The sequence below is a fragment of the Narcine bancroftii genome (genome assembly GCF_036971445.1).
Source record: "Narcine bancroftii isolate sNarBan1 chromosome 12 unlocalized genomic scaffold, sNarBan1.hap1 SUPER_12_unloc_2, whole genome shotgun sequence".
NCBI lineage: Eukaryota > Metazoa > Chordata > Chondrichthyes > Torpediniformes > Narcinidae > Narcine > Narcine bancroftii.
This window is the reverse complement of record NW_027211808.1, coordinates 8,647,855-8,665,010: the sequence shown is the minus strand read 5'-3', so window position 1 is coordinate 8,665,010 and position 17,156 is coordinate 8,647,855. Positions and strand designations below refer to the sequence as shown.

The window sequence follows — 17,156 nt, the reverse complement described above, 5'->3', positions numbered from 1 at the left end:
AAAAAGTTGACAAGTCGCATCAGTAATTTATAGTGGGCGTGGGAATGTAACAGTGACAATGAAAGAACGCACACAATTTATAGAGGGCATGGGAATGTAACAGCGGCAATGAAAGAACGGGCACAATTTATAGTGGGCATGGGAAGGTAACAGTGGCAATGAAAGAACACGCACAATTTATAGTGGGCATGGGAATGTAACAGCAGCAATGAAAGAATGCGGACAATTTATAGTGGCATGGGAATGTAACAGTGGCCATGAAAGAACGCGCACAATTTATAGCGTGGGAATTGGGTACATACAAAATAGCAAAGTTCAAAATTTTGATGTTGTAAATATCTCTTTGCCCTGAATGCCATGGTATTCTGAGAAACAGGATATTCTGGTTAGGGGTCTGTATCTTATCAATAGGTGTTTTCATGCTGGGCCTCTGCTTAGAGGCTGGCTGCAGATGAGGATAAAAATTTTAAACTTACCTAAGAGGCTACTCAAGTGCTACTTTTATGTAGATTGGCATCTCGATACATTGTCCGGAGCCATGTTAGGCGGGGCGACTATTGCCGTGGCACCGCCCATCATAAATATGTGGCAGAGCAATGGCCGTCTTCCCTATTCATAATCCCCCATGGAGCTGGTACCTCTGCATTTCCCATAACAATTCCAGCTGTGTGGGGATTATGGGTAGGGAAATCAGCCATTGTTTTGCCCCATATTGAGCGGCTGGCACTGATGAGCAGCCCTGAAGGCTCAAGTGGCCCGGTAAAGTGACAGAGTGGCCAGCAGGGCTGTCATACCCTGCACCGCGCCGCCCCTGCCCTGAACAGTTCATGGAGGGCGAGGGATAAATGAGTGGGAAAGAGAGCAGAGATGCTGGGTGACGGAGTGCTGCGCTCCTCCAAGGCCCCTCCCCCCAAAAGAGATTGAAGTCAGTGCCTTGGAGCCGGCAAGGGTGCATTCATGGAGGTAAGTCTCCTGACGTAAGGGCAGAGAATTTCTGCCTTACATTTGGGCTTTTTGATTTTACGAAAGGGACTAATGTTAATTGTCAAGACCCATTCCCTGAGGGAGGGGATTAACATATTAAATGCCTCTGATCTGAGACATTAGGGTGTTTCTGCCCTATGGCATCAGTATAATTATTCTCATTACATCAAATTAATCCATAAATTTCTCTATTGCACACTATTTTTAACAAGATAAAGTTTCTTTTAAAGAAAGGCTTTTAAAATTATGACAGATTTTAAATCCTGCTTAATTCTGAAGCCTACCTTCGAACTATTTAATTGATTCCTCTCCAAAACTTTTTAATGTGTTGCAGAAGGATATCATCCAAATAATGGGTGATTGACACCTCTGGGGGGGGGGGGGGGTGGGGGGGGAGTTGAATGGGTGTAAAATGCGGGAGAGTAACTATGGCAGATAGTAGGACTCTGGAATGTGTTTTGTCTCATGTCCCAAGTAAAAGCAAATTGCTCTTGTGAGTTGGAATTTAGAATACTACACCCGCGCAGTGTGTGTGTGTGTGTATGTGTGTGTGTGTGTGTGTGTGTGTGTGTGTGTGTGTGTGTGTGGTGTGTGTGTGTGTGCTATTCAAAAATATTTTTACTCTTTTTATGATTTTCTGCATATTAAATACATGTACACAGTATATGAATGAAAATATGGTAGTGCTTTGTGTTTTTATTGGTTTTATTGGTTTTCCTGCCACTGGGATGAGTGAAGTGTGGAAACTAACTACAAAGGAAATAAAGGACATGAGGTCCTGCAAGAGGAATTCAGGGACTTAGGAGCTAGGCTGAAGGACAGGACCTCCAGGGTTGTGATCTCACAATTGCTATTCGTGCTAGTGAGGTTAGAAATAGGAGGATAATGCAGTTTAACACATGTATAAGGACATAGTGCAGGAGGAAGAGCTTCAGGATCATTGGGCTCTCTTCCCAGGAAGATGAGGCCTGTTCCGATGGGGAGTTTGCATCTGAACTAAAGGGGAACTAATAACATTGCAGAAAGATTTGCTAATGCTGCTCAAAGGGTTTGAACTAGATTTGCAGGGGGAATGGGAACCAGAGTGTCAGAATAGATTGAGGAGTGGAGAAAAAAAAGGAAATGATGGGAAAACTGCATGTAATGTTAGCAGTCAATGGGCAGTACATGGTGGAATATATTCACAGGTGTATCTATTTCAAAGCAATAAGTATTGGAGGAAAGGCAGACGCACTTAAGAGATTGGATTAGCACATAGAATTATCACATTGTGGCCATAACTGGTTGCAAGATGGGCAGGACTGGCAGCTCAATGTTCCAGGCTTCTGTTGCTTCAGATATGACAGAAAAGGTGAGGGAGGGTGTAGGGAGAGGAGTGGCATTGCTTGTCAGGGAAAATATCACTGTTGTACTCAGGCAGGACAGACCAGAGAGCTTGACTACCAAGGATATATGGGTGGAGCTGAGGAACAGGGTTGTATTATGGACTGCCCAATAGTCAATGAGAATTGGAGGAGAAAATTTGTAGGCATAGCACACAGTTGTAGGAAACACAAGATTGTGATAGTAGGAGATTTTAACTTTCAACATATTGACTGGGACTCCCAAACTGTAAAAGGGCTGGACGGTTTGAAGATTGTCAAATATGTTCAGGAAGGATTTCTAAATCAATATATAGAGTTACCAACTAGAGAGAGTGGAATACTGGACCTCCTATAAGGGAATAAATCAAGACAGGGGACAAAGTATGCGTAGGGGAACATTCTAGATCCCATGACCATAATACCATTAGTTTCAAGTTAATTATGGAGAAGAATAGGTCTAGGCCTCAGGTTGAGATTCTAAATTGGAGAAAGGCAAATTTTGATAAAATGAGAAAGGATCTAGAATACGTGTATTGGGATAAGCTGTTTTCAGGCAAAGACATGTGAGGTACGTGGAAGATCTTCGAAGTGAAATTGTGAGAGGACAATGTTTGATTGTTTCCGTTAAAATTAAAAGTAAATTTATGTATGGTGCCAAAAGAGATGGGGAAGATCTTAAATGGTTTTCTTTTCTTCAGTTTTCAGTCAGGAAAATGGCACAGAGTCAAAAGAAATAAAGAAATCAAGCAGTGAAGTCATGGAACCTATACAGATTGAAGAGGAGGAGGTGCTTGCTGACTTAAAACAAATAAGGTTGGATAAATCCCCATGGCCTGACAAGATATTCCCTCTCACCTTGAGGGAAGCTAACGTAGCAATTTCAGGGCTCTGATAAATATATTTAAAATGTTCTTAGCCACAGGTGTTGTGCCGGAGTATTCGAGGGTAGCTCTCATTGATATATTGTTTAAAAAAGGTTCCAAATGTAACCCTGGAAATTATAGGTGGGTGAGTCCATTCTCAGTGATAGATAAATTAAGAGATTGGAAAAACAATTATTTGGATAGCCAGGTACTGATTAGGGATTGTCAACATGGCTTTGTGCATGGTAAGTCATATTTAACCAATCTTATAGAGTTTTTACAGGAGGTTAATGAAGGCTGTGGGTGATGTCTACATGGACTTTATTATGGCCTTTGAAAAGGTCCCATGTGGGAGGTTATTCAAGGTGAGGTAGTAAAATGGATTCTAGAATAGCTGGACATGAAAAGCCAGAGTAGTTATGGATGATTGCTTTTTGGACTGGAGGACTACTAGTGGTGTGCCTCAGGAATCAGCATAGGAACCACTGTAGTTTGTCATCTATATCAACGATCTGGATGATAAGGTGGTAAATTGCATCAGCAAGTTTGCAGATGAAACTAAGTTTGGAGGCATTGTGGGCAGTGAAGGTTTTCAAAATTTGCAGAGGGATCTGGACCAGGTGGAAAAATGGGCTGAAAATAGCATATGAATCTAATGCAGTCAAATGTACAGTGTTGCATTTTGGAACAACAAACCAAGAAAGAACATACACAGTAAATCGTAGGGCACTGAAGAGTTCAATAGAACAGATGGATCTGGGAATACAGATCCCTGAATATGGTGTCACAAGTGGATAAGGAGAGCTTATAAGAATAAGGAGGGTTTAAGGCGAGCTTTTGGCATATTGACCTTCGTAAATCAGTATTGAGTATAGAGGTCGGGATGTTACAGTAAAAGTTGTATAAAATATTGGTGAGGCAAAATTTGGAGTATTGTGTGCAGTTTTATCACCTAAGATACCAATAAAATAGAAAGAGTGCAAAGAAGATTTATTACGATGTTGCCCGAACTTCAGCAACTGAGTAACAGAGAAAGGTTAAATAGATTAGGATTCTATTCACTAGAGCATAGAAGAATGAGGGGAGATTTGATAGAGGTATTTAAAATTATGAGGTGGGATAGACAAAGTAAATACAGGTATACTTTTTCCACTGAGCGCAATTGAGATACAATCCAGAGGACATCGGTTAAGGGTGAGAGGGGAAACGTTTAGGGGGAACTTCTTCATCCAGAGAGTGGTGGGAATATGGAACGAGCTGCCAACTAAGTGGTGAATGAGGGCTCAATTTTATCATCTGAGAAGAATTTGGATAGGTACATAGTACAAAAACAGATTAATAGTCCCTTTCAAATAAAATAAAAGCAATGAGTAGAAGCTACATGAATACTTTTCATTGATTCATGCAATACAATTGGATGCAAGACTTAAAAATCACAACATGCATTTGATCAAGAGTTTGAGAAACATCACTTGAACAGAGTGAATCCTGTACTTGTATTTCAGTACAATGTCAGACCTTGACTCTGAAAATTCCTGCAACACACAATCTACAAGACTGCCAGATTGTTCTTTGTTTGGACTATGGTATATTGCAGAGAAATAATGGTCTTTGTAAACTGGAAGTGTGCAGTCTAACCAAAACCATGGGCACTAAATACACCACAATTTTGCTAAATGGAGATTGCAGCTCTTAAGTAAATCATTGTTTAATGTTTCCAAGAAAGTAACCTGATTACAGAGAAACTATTAATTATTCTATAAAATTACATGGCAAAATATCACAATAAGTTTAAAATATCTAATAAAATATGGTCAAGTAATGTTAAAGTTCTTTAGCTTGTAAGTAACTAATTTCATTTTGATCAGAGGAACTCTGCACTTTTCTCAAAAGAAAAAAGTTAAGAGCCACAAATTAATTCAGCACATGGTGCATCTTCTACTACGTCCAAATAAAGCACTCTACCAATGCAGCCCATGAAGAACACCCAATGCTGTGCACAATTATGTATATCCCTATTTCTTGCCAAACCTACGGAATTTGCCAATATGGTTAACTCATTTTTGTCTCCAGAATAATTTGAGCATTAAATACATCCTGAAGAAACGTATCTCAATTATAGGATGTATTCAAAATAGAAAAGTTTTTAAAATCACCCTTTTCAATTCCAGCATTAATCAATAATCTCAATGGTAAAGGAATTGAAGCAGTGATTTGCCACTCCCCTGCTGTCTAAGAAATAACATGTTTGATCACAATAACACTAATTGAATAATGCTGCATATTAAATGAAAATTAACTGTCACCACCAAACTATACTTGTGATGGCCTTGTGTTAAAAATAAACTGCACAATTTATTTAGATAAATTGCTGAGAATTGCTGACAATGAAGTCTACAAGATCACTCATGGATAGAAGTTCAAAACATTTTTGGGTCTGAGCACATAAGAAAGGATTTAAGAAAAGCATGCAGATCTATTACAAATATAAAACATGAAAACTGATGCATGAAACAAAGCAAGTCAGCTAATCCAACCCACATCTCTTGCATTAGCAAGCAGCCACTGCCATTACTTTCATTCTGCTGGATGTGTAAAATCAAGCCACAATGAGATGACACAGGGAATGAAATGGAAGACAAAGAAAGGATGTCAGAAAGGAGAGAGAAAAAAAGCTTTTGTCACCTGACTGGTTAGGGGAGTGGCTGACCAAATCCCGAATGGGAGGCATGCCTAAGAAAAAGCAAGAGAACCACAAAGGTGTCAGGATTCAATATATGCTCAGGTCACTTTTGATCGAAGAAAAATATTGATCTTTCGCTCATCGCAATTATAACAAAGAATACCAATATACTTGAAAAACTCTGGCCAGCGATTTCTGTCATCTTTAGCTTGAACAGCACAAAATCCACTGTGCAACTGTTCTCAATTGTAATATAATGCAACAAAACTAATTAATATACAATTATAATACACTATGTCAGGAATAAGCTCACCAAAAGCAGTTCAACCATGAAAGCTAACATTATTCAAAGATATTGCAATCATCTAAGAGAGAAGGTATCTCTTGGTTAAAAGGAAAATAAAATAATGAAAAAAATGAAAAGATGCAGTAAAATTTGCCGAGATACAGGGCAGTATGGATAGCACAATGCATTTCCAGAGCCAATGACCTGGATTGGAATCTGGCTGTCTAGGAGTTTGTACCTTCTCCTTTAGTCTGCGTGGATTTACTCTAGGTTTTACTCGTGGATTTACTCTGGATTTTGAGTTTATTGGTTTAATTGGCCACAAACGGCAATGAGGAAGAATGCACAAGGGAGACAGATTAGTTTGTTGACAGATCAGATCACCAACAACCTGGCACTCAACTTTAGCAAAACCAATGAGATGATTCATGAGGAAGTCAGAACAAGACGTGCCATGGAGATGGTCACAACTTCAAATTCCTGGGGGTGAACATCTCCGAGATTCTGTCCTGGAGCCTCCATGCTGATGCATCAAGAAGAAGGCTTGCTGGTGGCTATACTTGGTGAGATATTTGAGGAGATTTGGTATGTCACCTAAAACTCTAGAAAACTTCTATAGGTGTACTGTAGACAGCATTCTGGCTGATTGCATCAACGCCTGTTATGGAGATGCAAAGGCTCAGGACAAGAAAAAACTCCAGAGAATTGTTAACTTGGCCCATGACATCACTGGCACCACTACATCGACGACGTCTATAATAGGCGCTGTCTTAAGAAAGCAGTCTCTACCCTCAAGGACGTTCACCACCCAGCCCATGCCCTCTTCACTCTACTACCATCAGGAAAGGAGTAGAGGACCCTACCTAAGGATGTGCACTGCTCCCTTCCCACTGCCATCTGATTTCTGAATGATCAATGATCACTGCCTTACTTTGACTTTTTTTTGCACTATTTTTATTTATTTTTCTAAAGTAGTTTATATGAATGTTTGCACTGTGATTCATGGTCACATCATCTTCACCCTCCCTTTCCCCACAATCTATGTCACTGGTATCTTCAGCTGGTACATTCCCTTTTCCAATTTCCATCCAACATCACTTCCCCCTACCCCACATATTTCAAAGTGATCATGAGATCTCATTCTCTCTCCAATTGGCACTTTCAAGCTATATTCCTTCAATTTCCACCAACAATCAATCCTACCTCCAACTCACTTCCTCTGCGATCTTGGTTCTCTGCAATAGTGGAAAACTTTTGAGGAAACCTAGAGTATCTACTTAGCAGAATGCTTACTTTAACAGGCCAAGCCAAACATTGTTGCAGCCAAATTTGGCCAATGGTATTTAGTTTGGGGAACACTTGTTTTCCTGCGTTAAAATTAGAGCATCAATGAAATTTTAAAACTGCTTATCTCTCCAAATGCATTTTCAAGATTTTAGAATAAAGGTTGCAAAACTCTACTCTTCAGGAATTTAATTGACTAAATAAATATAATTACAACAAGACACTGTCAATAAAAGTGTCAATAAAATTCCCATCCAAAGATTCCCTGAATGTTTTCTGCAATTCAGATTGCAAAATGTTCTTATTAGTATTGTTTTTTAACAGAAAAAAAAAGATTTAACTAAGGCCAAAACTGAGTTCATCCTCTTGTCAGTGATTATCCATCAGTCTTGAGTCAGTAATGATAAGCAGGATTTTAAAAAATGCTAGAAATATAGGGAATTAAATAGAACAATGAAAAGAGAGATGGAGGGGGAGAGGGAGAGAGAAAAAAACCCCACACATTTCACCATCCAAATGTGATGATAAAACATTTGAGGTGCAGATAAAGAGAGATAAAACAACAAAAAGAATGTGAGTACATGATAAAGGAATAGTAATGAGACAGTTAAAGAAACAAAAGTTGACCCAGAGAGGGTAGCAAGAAAACAAAAAAAAATCTAAAATTGATGAATAGTGCCAAACTAACATAAGCTATGTGCCATTGTTCTTAGTAATCCTCACTGCAAATTGGATCAATTACTTTCTATCCTGAAGGACACAATCAGTGAAGATTGACGAAAGCACCTCATCCTCCTCAACACTTGGACCCTAAAAGCCTCTGTAGTCAGCCCCAATGTACACCCATGACTGAGTAGCCAAATGTGTGAATATAGGCAGAATCAGATGGAGGGACATAGCCTGATGGCAGAACAACAACCTCTTGCTTAATGTCATCAAGACCAAGGAGCTGGTTGCTGACTTCTGGAAAAAGGATGGAGCTCACTCTACCATCTACAACAATGGTGCTGAGGCGAAGATAGTAGACAGATTAGGTTTCTAGTTGTGAACTTCTTTGATGACTTGTTTTGGTCCATCTGCATTGAAGCAATGGCCAAGAAAGTGCATTAGCATCTCTACTTTCTCAGCAGCCTGAGGAAATTTGGCATGTCTCCTACTTCCCTCAACAATTTCTGTAGGTGCATCGTTCTATCAGAGTACTGCTACATGACTGCAAGAAACCCTTGTTGATGGTGAACCTGGTTTGGGCCATCACACACACGCACCTCTCCTCTCTTGACTCCATCTATAACTCTCACTGCCTTGGAAAAGCAGCCAACATATTAAAAGACTTATCCCATCACGGTAACACTCTCTTCACCTTCCTTCCATCATGAAGATTCATGAGTATGAAATCACACATCACCAGATTCAAGGACATACTGCTGAATGAACCTCTAAATAGCAATGTTATGCTTTGTTCCACAGCAACTGCACTGTAACACAGCACTTTGGTATATCACTTGCACAACGTATGAAATTTCTAACATGTCTGCTCACTGAACAACTTCTATCACTACACGTAGCAATAAACTTGAACATGTCAAAACTATTTTCTACAGTGGGATAGCATAGAAACCTGGGGCCAGAGGACAGAATGGGTTAAGGACAAATTTAGGAGACACATGATCCAAAACCTGGAGACACAGTTAAAGCAATCTGTGAATCTCTATTTGATCTCCACAATGTAGAGACTAAGAAAACACAATGCACTAGATTAAAATTTAAAAGTAAATTGCTACTTTTAAGTGTTTGAAAAGTAATGTGAAAGAAATAAGGCTGATGATGCATTGCTTCCAATTATACTTTAAAGAACTATAGGAAATCAATTAGATGAACATGTCTTAATTACTCCTTTTGTGATTCACCTTTCCTGCCTTCCATACTGTCATACAACTGAAGCTTTATTCTTTCCTTATATCTATCTTTCCCTGTATCTTCAATACTGATTTACATCTTGACTTTTTTCCCAATATTTATGTTACCTGAAATATTAACTCTTTTTTTTCTCCATAATTTTACACATTTGGGGAGCAATTCTGTCATTTTATTATTATTTCAGATTTGTTTTGTGTTATTTTGTTTTTGTACTCGTGATAAGCAGATTTCATCCAAGTGATCCACCTGAGCAAATTTGGTACAATACTTTTTGGACAAAAGTTTAAACTGCCTTTATATAAAAGCCCAGAATGGAAAACATTTATTTGTAATTTACAGATTGCACTGTAGATTACCTGTCAAGGTTTTGCTGCTAAATTGCAGCTGCCTGTTGTTCACTGTCTGCACAGTAACAGCACTGCTTCCAGACTGGCTGGTGACTACTGAGGTTGCAGTCCCAGCTGTTGATGGTAGCTGTTGGCCCCTCTTCAGCAGTTGCTTTTGCTCCTGGTGTCGGAAGCGTGGCGGTACTTCACGAGGAGGATATCGAGACAAGGCTTGGTGCTGAGTGTTGGCTGGGACCCACTTGGCATTGCTATTGTTGCTGGTATTTGTGGAAGTGCTGCTGTTAGAGTTGGCAGGCTGAGGCTGGCTTTGACTGGTCTTGGATGGTGCTGGCACTTGGAGGGGAGGAGGGGGGGAGAAAAAAATGTTAATGCCCACTCCATGACATCTCAATGAATACTTATTACATCAACTTCAAATGTAAAAACATGAATATTTATGTTCATGCATATATGTGTACATGCTTAAATGTATATTCATTCTGATCTGATTAATTCTATTCTCAGATATCTCAAATATACCAGCAAACTGATAGTAAAACCCAAGAGCCCTTTTATAAAAAGTATCCAGGGATCCTTTTTATGAGGTTACTTTTTGTCAGGTGAGAATTTGTGCAAATTGCTGGGAAAATAATGGACTTCTCTCAAAGGACTCAAACTTTAGCATCTTTCCAAAACCATTCTATTTCATTTTGGAAATTGTGGGAATTCTGCCTCATTTGCAGGAAAAAGGAATCTCAGGTGATGTCATGTTCGTTCTTTGACAATAAAAATAAGAAAACTAAATCGAATTTTGGAACCTGACATGAGAGCCTACACAGTTACTTCTAATCAAACAATAGTTCACACAGGATTGTAAGATCACAAACAGAATACATTCCCAAATTTACTAAAGCAAAGAGGAGTCGTGACGGAGTAGTGGCCAGTAGGAGAATACCAGCCCTCTCCAGAAAAGAAGAAATAAAGTGAAGAAAACACAAAGTTCAAGAAACACAAAACACAACAAATAAAAGATAAAGTTGTGGAGAAAAGAAAGAAAATGGCACCCAAGAAGGAAAAAGTAAAAACAATGGGGAAAAAAAGAAGAAAAAACACCAGAAGAGAAAGAAGAAGGCCTCACCTGCATGAAGAAACAGGGAGCTGTCGGGGAGAAAAGAGCCCGCTCCCCAAGATTGGTAATCGCGACCTCCCGACCGCTGGACTGCAAAAATGGTTCTCTGAGCCAAACAGAAGCATGCAATGCGCACACTAAGGAAAAAGAAAACACCGATGGGAGGGGGGCCCAGCTGAGGAGCAAACTAACACAATGTGACCAGCTGAGGGATGCCTGACATCAGGGCTCTCAGCTGGAAGAAGAGGAGAGCGTCAGGAAAGGGAGTGATAGAAAAGAAGAACAGCAACAGGAGGTCCAACAGATAACTAGCCCAGAAGAAGAGGAACAACAGCAAGAAGCCATGCAAGAAAAAGCCCAGCAAAGTGAGGCAAGCAGCTCAACAAGAAAGTCAGAAGAGACACAGATACAAGGAAGAGAAGTAGAAGACACAAACACAGGTGCAGATACAGGAGGAGGAAGAGGAAGAAGACCAAGCTCTACACAGAGGAATAGAGGGAAAATAGATGCACAGTATAAAGATAAAATCTTTTTTCAAGAACAAATGAGAGCATTAAAAGAATGATTGACATTAGAATTTAGTGAAATGAAAAGAAAAATGAAAAGTACAGAAGGAAAAGTGAGTAGAATAGATCTGGTCTTGACAGAAATAGGGAAAAGAGAAAATGTAGAGTGAAATGGAAGTGAATGACGAAGAAAATTGGAAGATGGTGACAAAAAAGTTAAATAGTCACAAGAGTTGTTAGGTCAGAAGATTGATATAATGGAAAACTATAGTAGGCAAAACAACATAAAGATAGTGGGCCTAAAAGAAGATGAAGGCACAAATATGAAAGAATTTATAAAAGAATGCATCCCAAAGGTCCTGGGAATGCCAGAAATACAGGAAGGAAAGGAAATAGAAAGGACACACAGAACACTAGCCTCGAAACCACAGACACAAAAAAACCAATATGCGTTGTAGTAAAATTTCCGAGATACATGACAAGAGAAAATATTCTGGAGAGGGCAAGGAATAAAATTAGAGAATACAATTCCATTGAATAAAAGGGTCAAAAAATATTTTTTTACCCAAACATAAGTTTGAACTCCTAAAGAAGAGGAAGAAGTTTAACACAGCAAAATCAATCCTATGGAAAAAAGGCTATAAATTTATGTTAAGATATCCAGCTGTCCTTAAAATATTTATCCTGGGGGAGCAAAACTGATTGTTCTCAGATCCGGAGAAACCACGAGAATTTGAAGAATGCCTGCAGGACAGAAGGTGAGATGAAGAGATGTAACAAGAACAAAGAATGGCAACAAACTACATATAAAAATATAAAATTAATGTTTAAGTAAGAACTAAAGAAGGGAAAGAAAAGGGAAGAAAGGAAGTAAGAGGGGGAAAGAAAAGAAGGTGAGCTTTGTTATATGTGAAGATATAAATCTCTTCTGGAGGGGGTTGGGTGGGAGAGAATAACAATCACTGCGAAATCAGTTGATGCTTGCGATCGGGTTTGCAATCCAAATGCAGAGGGGAATTATGGTTGCTCGGCAATGGACAAGGGGCAACTCAGAGGAGGGGGGGGGACATTTGGAGTCTAGGGAATTTTATATGTGGGAGTTGCTGAAGTATTTTATCTTTTAAAAGTGTTGTCACACATTGAGTTCAAAAAGGGAAAATTGAGAGATGAAAATGGGGAAAAGGGGGAAGGTGGTGGTGAGGAAGTGGTGAGGTATAAACAGAAAATGAGATGGCCATGTAGAATTATATGACTATAAATATTAATGGAATACATAAACAAATTAAACAAAAAAGGCTATTAAATTTCCTGAAAAAATAGACATAGCATTTGTGCAGGAAACGCATCAAACTGAAGTGAAACATAATAAATTAAGGAGAAATTGAGTAGGGCACGTAGCAGCAGCATCATATAATTCAAAGCCCAGAGGTGTAGCTATATTAATCAATAAAAATGTACCAATCAAAATAGAAGAGGAAGTAATAGATCCAGCAGGGAGATATGTAATGATAAAATGACAGATTTATACAGAATTCCTAAATTTGATCAATATATATGCACCTAATGAAGAGGATCAAAAGTTTATGAAAGATATTTTTTTTTGAAGACTGTAGATGCACAGGGGAATATATCGATAGGAAGAGATTTTAACCTTAATTTGGATCCAAAGTTGGATAAAACTGGATAAAAGATTAGCAAAAAGAATAAAGTGGCCAAATTTATGGTTAAATCAATGCAGGAAATGAAACATGGAAATATGGAGGAGGCAGCACCCAAGGGAGAAGGAATACTCATATTATTTGAGTAGGCATAAAACATACTCAAGGATTGATATGTTTTTGTTGTCAGCCCATATTCAAGGGAGAGTTAGGAAAACTGAATATAAAGCTAGATTGCTATCTGATCACTCACGGCTGTTATTAGCAATAGAACTGGAGGACATCCCACCAAAAACATATAGATGGAGATTAAATTCCATGCTACTTAAAAGACATGAATTTAAAGAGTTTATTGGATGCCAAATTAAAATGTACTTCAAAATAAATACAGAATCAGTGAAAGACAAATTTATATTATGGGATGGAATGAAAGAGGAAGAGGAACAAAACAAGCTGATAAAACCATTTGATATAGAGGAATTACAGGATATATTAAAAAAATCTGCCGAACAATAAAACGCCTGGAGAGGATGGATTCCCAATGCTATAAAGCATTTCTTCTTTGGCTTGGCTTCGCGGACGAAGATTTACAGAGGGGGTAAAAGTCCACGTCAGCTGCAGTCTCGTTTGTGGCTGACAAGTCCGATGTGGGACAGGCAGACACGGTTGCAGCGGTTGCAGGGGAAAATTGGTTGGTTGGGGTTGGGTGTTGGGTTTTTCCTCCTTTGCCTTTTGTCAGTGAGGTGGGCTCTGCGCTCTTCTTCAAAGAAGGTTGCTGCCCACCAAACTGTGAGGCGCCAAGATGCACAGTTTGAGGCGATATCAGCCCACTGGCAGTGGTCAATGTGGCAGGCACCAAGAGATTTCTTTAGGCAGTCCTTGTACCTTTTCTTTGGTGCACCTCTGTCACGGTGGCCAGTGGAGAGCTCGCCATATAACACGATCTTGGGAAGGCGATGGTCCTCCATTCTGGAGACCTGACCCACCCAGCGCAGCTGGATCTTCAGCAGTGTGGACTCGAAGCTGTCGACCTCTGCCATCTCGAGTACTTCGACGTTAGGGATGAAAGCGCTCCAATGGATGTTGAGGATGGAGCGGAGACAACGCTGGTGGAAGCGTTCTAGGAGCCGTAGGTGGTGCCGGTAGAGGACCCATGATTTGGAGCCGAACAGGAGTGTGGGTATGACAACGGCTCTGTATACGCTTATCTTTGTGAGGTTTTTCAGTTGTTTGTTTTTCCAGACTCTTCTGTGTAGTCTTCCAAAGGCGCTATTTGCCTTGGCGAGTCTGTTAGGGCTCTGACAAATCACAATGGGGTATTGGAAAGCAAGATGGAGGACATCCAAGATAGACAATAAAGCTTTGAAAATGCAGCCAGTGTGTGGGTCATCAAATAAAGCAGCTGATAGATATTGGACTATCTGGAAAACTACAATCAGTTCAATAACATTAGTACTGGGCCTGAAAAGGGTTGGGGGGGGAGGGGAAAGGAAGGACTTGGTGGAGTTCTTTGAACACTGGATCCCCAAAGTGTTTGGGAGCAATTTAAAGCCCCCCTGTAAAGGGCCCATCAGCTCCTGTCCCGGCCCAAATCAATCCTGGAGGCCAGTTCTGATCTGATTTGTTAGTAGCAAGGACCAGGATGAAAGGCAGGAGGGACTGGTGGAATTGCCTGGGGGGTGGTGGGGGGGGGGGGGGGTGTGGGGGTGGGATGGAGACTGATGTTCTTCCCTGACCTGAGTCTTGTGCTACTAAAATAAAGAAAATAATTTGACCAGGTCAATAAAATATTGAGAGATTTTTTTTTAAATAGAGATGCGATGCTGTACCCAGCCACTAAAAATCGTGATACCAGGAGGTGAGAAAACATTCTAAGGAGCCATGGGACACTATGTTATGTGACTAGAAATTACCAGGAAATGTGTATGCCTGCAAGAATACAGGCTGAACTGAAGCCATAAAGGAACTATGGACGGAATCCCTGAGAAGTTATGGTACAAAGGGGGCCATAATAGAATGCAAAGGATTATGGGTTTGTAACTATAGCTGAATGTAAGTTTCATTTTCTGATTATCCTTCATTTTACCTAGAAATGATGTCATATAACTCAGTTGTAATGCTTGTCTTATTAATTAGGGAGTATGGAACTGCAACATTTGACAGCAGTGAGACATTAACCGCGAAATTCCTGAATGAGTAATTATAGCTAAGAATTAAAAGACTTTGTGAGTTACTGTTGAATGATCAATGTAACAAGACATTCCAATTTCATGAAGAAATGTAAAAGATATTTTAAATCATTTCCATGCCATCAATTGCACAAGACGTACCACACTTTTTAAGTGATTTTATCAGTCTCTAAAATGTTTGGTCTGGAAGTCAGCCTGAAGAAAACTGAGGTCCTCCATCAGCCAGCTCCCCACCGTGACTACCAGCCCCCCCCACATCTCCATCTGGCACACAAAACTCACAACGGTCAACCAGTTTACCTATCTCAGCTGCACCATTTCATTGAATGCAAGGATTGACAACAAGATAGACAACAAACTCACCAAGGCAAATAGCGCCTTTGGAAGACTACACAAAAGAGTCTGGAAAAACAACCAAATGAAAAACCTCACAAAGATTAGCGTATACAGAGCCATTGTCATACCCACACTCCTGTTCGGCTCCGAATCATGGGTCCTCTACCGGCATCACCTACGGCTCCTAGAACGCTTCCACCAGCGTTGTCTCTGCTCCATCCTCAACATTCATTGGAGTGACTTCATCACCAACATCGAAATACTCGAGATGGCAGAGGCCGACAGCATCAAATCCATGCTGCTGAAAATCCAACTGCGCTGGGTACGTCACGTCTCCACAATGGAGGACCATCGCCTTCCCAAGATCATGTTATATGGCGAGCTCTCCACTGGCCACCGACAGAGGGCACCAAAGAAGAGGTACAAGGACTACCTAAAGAAATCTCTTGGTGTCTGCCACATTGACCACCACCAGTGGGCTGATATCACCTCAAACCGTGTATCTTGGCGCCTCACAGTTCGGCCGGCAGCGACCTCCTTGGAAGAAGACCTCAGAGCCCACCTCACTGACAAAAGACAAAGGAGAAAAAATCCAACACCCAACCCCAACCAACCAATTTTCCATTGCAACCGCTGCAACCGTGACATTACCCCTCCATAAATCTTCGTCCACGAAGCCAAGCCAAAGAAGAAGAGATCAGTCTCTACTTTAACTTTGTCCCATGTCTTGAACACAAAATTACACAGCACATCAAGCACTGCCCTGACCTTTGTGAATGATTATTCTGGACTTGACATCCATGAATACTATTCCTCACGCACATGGCTTTTGAATGGTTTGTTCATACAGTTAAGTGTCCATGAAACATATCACAGTCCAGCAAACTGTTCTTTGAGTAAACTGCCTTTTCCACACATAGTTGTACACCATCCATTCTTTTTCACGAAAATGTAGAAAAATAACTGCAGGGAATTTTATTTTCGGTTTAATTTTGCATTTACCATGGATCTTAACTTCATGCCATTGGCTATGCATGATAACACCATGGTAAACCTGGTCATTTCATGGCCTGTACTTCTGGTTTGCCCAGTAATAACAACTTTTCATTCCACTGTTCTATTGCCTATCATGTTGAAATCCATGGGGGAGTTTCATCCAAGTGTCTGATATTTACCAATGCAAATTGCTGTTTCTGCTGGTTACGTTTAATAATCTGGTGAAAACTATCAACTTTATGATCAAGATCTTTTGGTAGCTTCTGTGCAATTTTTGTTTTTTTGTCATACCAGATTTTCTGTTCATGTAACAGTTGCACCAACCTCAAAATATTTATTGAGATCTGGGTGTGACTTGGTCCACTGCAATGCAAATGTTCTTATTTTATTTTGGGTGACAATCTTTCCTCTGTTCTGTTACATGATTTTCCAACTCTGGCAATGAGTGATTTCTTTTTTTCAATGAACATTGCCTTTTTGGTGTTTTTCTTAAAGTCTTTTCTTTCTTCCTCCAATCTCTTACCAACTTCTCATATACATCAATTTTTCTTACAGCAGCGCAGTTGGTCCATTCTATCACTTTTAATTCAAAACTCGCTTCATATTTTCACGAGTTGCGTTGTTTTGATGGATTC

At 40.0% G+C, this 17,156-nt stretch overlaps 1 protein-coding gene across 4 annotated transcripts in view; it reads right to left on the bottom strand.

Moving 5' to 3' along the window:
• The window catches only part of LOC138750153 (trinucleotide repeat-containing gene 6A protein-like), a 188,093-nt gene that overhangs the window by 66,506 nt on the left and 104,431 nt on the right, over positions 1–17,156 (bottom strand). For all 4 annotated transcript variants that reach the window (XM_069912294.1, XM_069912293.1, XM_069912295.1 and 1 more), the window contains exons 5-6: positions 9,738–10,061; positions 5,897–5,944 (exon numbers count right to left, since the gene is read on the bottom strand). In XM_069912294.1, the coding sequence (XP_069768395.1) occupies positions 5,897–5,944; positions 9,738–10,061 (372 nt within the window). The remainder of the gene's footprint in view (positions 1–5,896; positions 5,945–9,737; positions 10,062–17,156) is intronic.